This window comes from Hyalella azteca, unplaced genomic scaffold (assembly GCF_000764305.2).
Source record: "Hyalella azteca isolate HAZT.00-mixed unplaced genomic scaffold, Hazt_2.0.2 contig17914, whole genome shotgun sequence".
NCBI lineage: Eukaryota > Metazoa > Arthropoda > Malacostraca > Amphipoda > Hyalellidae > Hyalella > Hyalella azteca.
Genome location: NW_025947678.1, coordinates 4,001 through 9,162, shown reverse-complemented (window position 1 = coordinate 9,162; position 5,162 = coordinate 4,001). Strand labels below are relative to the sequence as shown.

General features: G+C 43.2%; 1 protein-coding gene across 1 annotated transcript; it reads right to left on the bottom strand.

Annotated features, from left to right (window-relative positions):
* Positions 1-329: 329 nt before the first annotated feature.
* On the bottom strand, positions 330-4,914 carry LOC125179479 (mitoguardin-like; the record flags this gene model as incomplete). Its single annotated transcript, XM_047885431.1, has 4 exons — positions 330-1,068; positions 1,461-1,698; positions 1,765-1,820; positions 4,789-4,914. Coding segments are annotated over 4 exons (1,159 nt in total), but the record flags the coding sequence as incomplete, so codon positions are not given.
* Positions 4,915-5,162: the final 248 nt, after the last annotated feature.

Here is a 5,162-nt window from a genome sequence, read left to right as displayed (position 1 = left end):
CAAACCTTTCCCGTTCTTGAAATCAGCAACAATAACAAAATTTGTCGTCAGAATGTTCCTCGTCTGATTGTTCCTCGACGTAGTGTTCTTCGTTCTAATGTTATTCGTCCGAGCGTTTCTCGTCCGAGTGTTTCTGGTCCAAGTGTGCCTCGTCCTAGTGCTCCTCGTCCAAGTATTCCTCGTCCGAGCGTTCCGCGTCCGAGCGTTCCTCGTCCAAGTGTTCCTTGTCCTAGTGTTCCTCGTTCTAGTGTTCCTCGTCCTAGTGGTCCTCGTCCTAGTGTTCCTCGTTCTAGTGCTCCTCATCCTAGTGTTCCTCATCCTAGAGTTGATCATCCGAGTATTCCTCGTCCGATTTTTCCTCGTCCCAAGTATGGACCATACTGCTGCGGAGAGCGCCTGTTCTGCACGACGGCGGTGACGGAGGAGGGAGGCATGTCCAGGTCCTCGAAGACATCGAGGAGGATGAAGTCTAGCACCACGTCGTAAAAGGTGATCGCCACGACGCCTCGACCTCGCAACTCCTCCTCCAGTAGCCCGCAATCGCAAGCGCCGAGGTACTCGAGCATCGCGCCGTACGCCATCACCGCTTCTTTGGGGTCCTTGCCTGCTTTGATCGTGAGATCAGCGATGATGTGGTGGCCAGACTGGATGAACCAGTCCCTGTTCTCCTGCTTGCTGAAGAGGAGCTGCGACGCCAGCCTGATGCAGTGAACCTTACACACGTACTTTGCGTCGCTAGCGCACTGCACCTCCTCCGTCCTCAGCTCCCTGAATGGGATGCCCACGGATTCATTGAGTCTGACGGCCACGAGGTACAGAGGGAACTGCGACTCATCAAAGTCATCCAGGTCCCTCAGGTCTGTGATGTCGCCCTGAGCAGACAAGAAGCTCTCCATGGACGACGCCGATGTCAGCGTCCGCCGCGCCCCTGAGTGGCCGCCGCCTGAGGCGTGTGAAGCGTCGCACTCGGGGCTGCTGGGGCACCGGAAGAGCACTGAATGCTCGTGAAGGAAGAGATGTTCGCAGCGGTCCTGCAGACAATATGCATCTTCTATGACAGTCTGAAGACTCTGTATGCAACCTCGTCTTAGTGTTCTTCGTCCTAATGTTATTCGTCCGAGCGTTTCTCGTCCGAGTGTTTCTGGTCCAAGTGTTCTTCGTCCTAATTTTCATCGTCCGAGCATTCCTCGTCCTAGTGTTACTCGTCCTTTTGTTCCTCGACCGAATGTTCCTCGTTCAAGTGTTCCTCGTCCGAATGTTCCCCGTCCGAGTGTTCCTCGTCCGATTGTTCTTCATCCAAGTGTTCGTCGTCCTAGTTTTCCTCGTCCGATTGTTCTTCATGCGAGTGTTTCTCGTCCGATTGTTTCTTGCCCGAGTGTTCCTAGTTTTAGTGTTCCTCGTCCTGGTGTTTCTCGTCCGAGTGTTCCTTGGCCAAGTGTTCTCGTCCGAGTGTTTCTTGCCCAAGTGTTCCTAGTCTGTGTTCCTCGTCCGAGTGTTCCTCGTCCGAGTGTTCCTCGTCCGAGTGTTCCTCGTCCGAGTGTTCATCGTCTGAATGTTTTTCATCCGAGTGTTCCTCGTCCGATTGTTCCTCGTACGAGGGTTTCTCGTCCGAGTGTTCCTTGTCCGATTGTTCCTCGTCCGAGTGTTCCTTGTCCGATTGTTCCTCGTCCGAGTGTTCCTTTTCCGAGTGTTCATCGTCTGAATGTTTTTCGTTCTAGTGTTCTTGCAGGTATCGCTGTAGCGCCTCCTGCATTTCGTCGTCACCTGGCACCACTGGTCCCCCCAGGGGAACGCGGTCTCCGATGAGGTGAACATGCCACCTGTGCGAGTACGGCAGTGAATATCCTGCGTGGCATGTTTCATGCATTACAGCAGCCGCCATCTCGGCCTACAAATGGCGATCATTGACAGAGCACCATCATCTAATCAATAATATATTAGCGATATATAACCATATGGGATTATATTAAATTAATGTATTGGATTGATTATACTATAGGGTTTGACTTATGTCTAATTTTATTATATTAAATAATGTATTTGATATATCATTTAATGATACGTAAAATTATATTTGAATATTAAATAAATTAGATTAAATTATATTGATGATAATGATAATAAAAATAACAATAATAATAATTGTTATTATTGTTGATATTATTATTCACTTTAATCAATTATTTTGTAATAAATGAATTTATATATCTATATATATGCAAGTTTGATTGAAGACCAGAGCATACTTTCTATTAATAATCTTCTGGTGCTTGGAGATTAAAAATCAGGTTACCAAATAACGTTCCACTGGAATGCGACGTTTCGGATATACAATATTCATTATCAAGCAAGTGAAGGTTTCGCAACAATTGAACTTCGGAAATGACTTTATTAGAAATCAAGGTATTGTGTATACAATTTAAAATCCAAGCTTAAAATTACTCTGAAAATAATTTCAGCGTTTAGACGAATCCTGTAGTTTGGAGGTTGGTAGCTGGAGACTCGCCCATGATAATAAGGGTATATGGTTTTCAGAGTCATTTTCCGTTTCAAAATTTTTGTGTTGTGTCCTATTTACGTGTATTATGTTCTTCTCTCCATAAAAATTAATTTGTTCAATGCTTTTTGTAACTTGAAAATGAATGTTGCTACATTCGAAACGTCGTTAAACATATTATAAGTACCTGCTGAGACCTGTCTTCTGATTTATTAACGTCATCTGAAGAATTTCTCGACTCCCTGAAAACTTGAATATAATGCATTCTCTGGTCATTAATAGTACACGTATACTTAAATTTATAAATCAGGTAATAGTGCGACGTTTTTGCGACGAAATTCAGCTGCGCGGAGTAATTGTGTGATAAAATCGTGTCGCACTATATTTACGGTGCTAAGTTCACACTCAATTGCGCGACACCGAAAAGATGTACGCAATTGTGCGACATGCTTTTTAACGCCAACCTCGTTAGGTTAGGATTAGAATTAGGGTAGTAAAAAGGGTTGGTTTGAGGTTAGGACAAACCCTACAGGGGTTAGGTTTAGTCAGATTTAATATTTTTTATTTAAATAGGGTTTAGAATTGCTAACTAATCATAGTCTCGGAATTTCGATGTATTGATAATACATATATGACGCGCTGAAATCGCGGAATTGCCGATTCTTAATGTCCGGTAATGTTACAAATTCGCACCGGGTAATTTCAATTCGGCAATGTTACCAATTAAGTCCGGTAATGTTACCAATTCGGAATTGTCGGACAGGATTGGTAACATTACCGGACAGGGGTTATAAATCCGGACAAGAGTCTGGTTATGTACTCAGCAATTAGTTTGTGCCTAAAAACCGAACACGAAAATAAATGAACTATACTACCGGACATTCTAAAATACGCCAACGTCGGTAGGTTAGGGTTGGAGTTAGGGTTAGGTGTGTATAAAACTCTTCTTTACGTCTCTTGACACCATTCTACTGAGGTTAGGTCCAGCCAGGTCAGATTCTTTTTACTTTTTACACAATTTTACATGGATCATTGGGCAAAAAATAATCATAGGCCAGATAAGTGGAAGTATTTATGTATATTTATATATTTATATAAGAGATATAAATTTAACAATAACCGGACCGGACTGGTAACATTACCGGACAAGGGTTAGAAACCCGGACAAAATCGCGTCCGGTTATATTCTCTGCAATTAGTTTGTACCTGAAAACCGGACGCGAAAATAAATGACCTACATTACCGGACATCAGATAAACGCCAACCTCGTTAGGTTATGTGTGTCTAAAACCCTTCTTTACGTTGCTAGAGACCGTTTCACTGGAGTTAGGTCCAGCCAGGTCAAGTTTTTCTACATATTTTTTTGCCATTAATAAATATTATTAAATATTAATTTAACAAAGAATAGTTAAAGTCTGGATAAGTGGACCTATAAATATATATATGCCATTGATGACCAGAGAATGCATTCCAATTTCCAAGGAGTCAAAACAATTCTATAGCTTATTTTAATTTTTCAAGTTCGCGAGGTACTGTGGTCAAGGTGGCATAGGGCGTCGCACGGTCTGCAGCGATCCCGAGTTCGAATCCTGTTAAGGTCGAATGGTTCTTCCAACGAGAATTGAAGGAAAGTGAATAAATAGTGTTGCAGATACTATGTCTATATCTAATTAAATGCAACTCATTGTAATAAGATGCTCATCTAATGTATCAGTCACGACAGAACATGTATAATGAAATCCGGTTGCAACTTTGCATTTGCATCCGGTTGCATTGTAACGAAGTCTCATAAACAACATTGCTGAACTTTTCATTCTAAATCTTTTTCAACGCGATCCCAACGTTGGAAAAGGTCAGTTCTTTAACGTTTATTCAACCAGAGAATATAACGTTGAAGCATCGTCGTAGCAGCAACATGGATTCAACGTTGCATTGTAACGTCAGTACGACGTTTCGTGAATGACTTTGCTTCAGTTATCATTATCAACCTTTTTTCAACGATCACTACGTTGGAAGAAAGTTGGTTCCACAACGTTTGTTCAACCAGAGAATATGACTTTGTAACAACGTCATAGTAGCAACATTGATTCAACGTTCCATTCTAGCGTCAGTACTACGTTTTGTGAAAGACGTTGCTTCAATTTTAATTATCGATCTTTTTTCAACACCATACCAACGTCGTAAAAGGTAGTTGTTTGAACATAGAATCATCCAGCGAATTCCTGCTGGGATTATACCATTCAGTGCTATAGCAATATTGGCTCACAGTTCAATGGCCACCGTAAACTCACCCGACAGCCTGAGCGCGCGTGTAGCCCCTGTTGTTCGTCCTCACGCCAGCAGCCTGAAGCTCCTGCAGCAGCAGCGGCAGCTCAGCAGCTCGAAGCCTACAGCCCCGTAGCCAGAGCGCATGGAACCTGGGCACACAAACTGCAGTGTCATTCACCCAGACGCAAAAACTAAAGTGTCATTTCCGCAGACATACCAACTGCGGTATCAACATTCCGGGCACATAAACTGCAGTTTCATTCCCCAGGACGCACAAATTGCAGTTTCTTTCCCCAGACGCACAAGCTGTAGTGTCATTACCCCAGCCGTACAAACTGTAGTATCATTCCCCTAAACGCACTAACTTCTCCTATCGAAACTTTTATTCTTGTCAGCC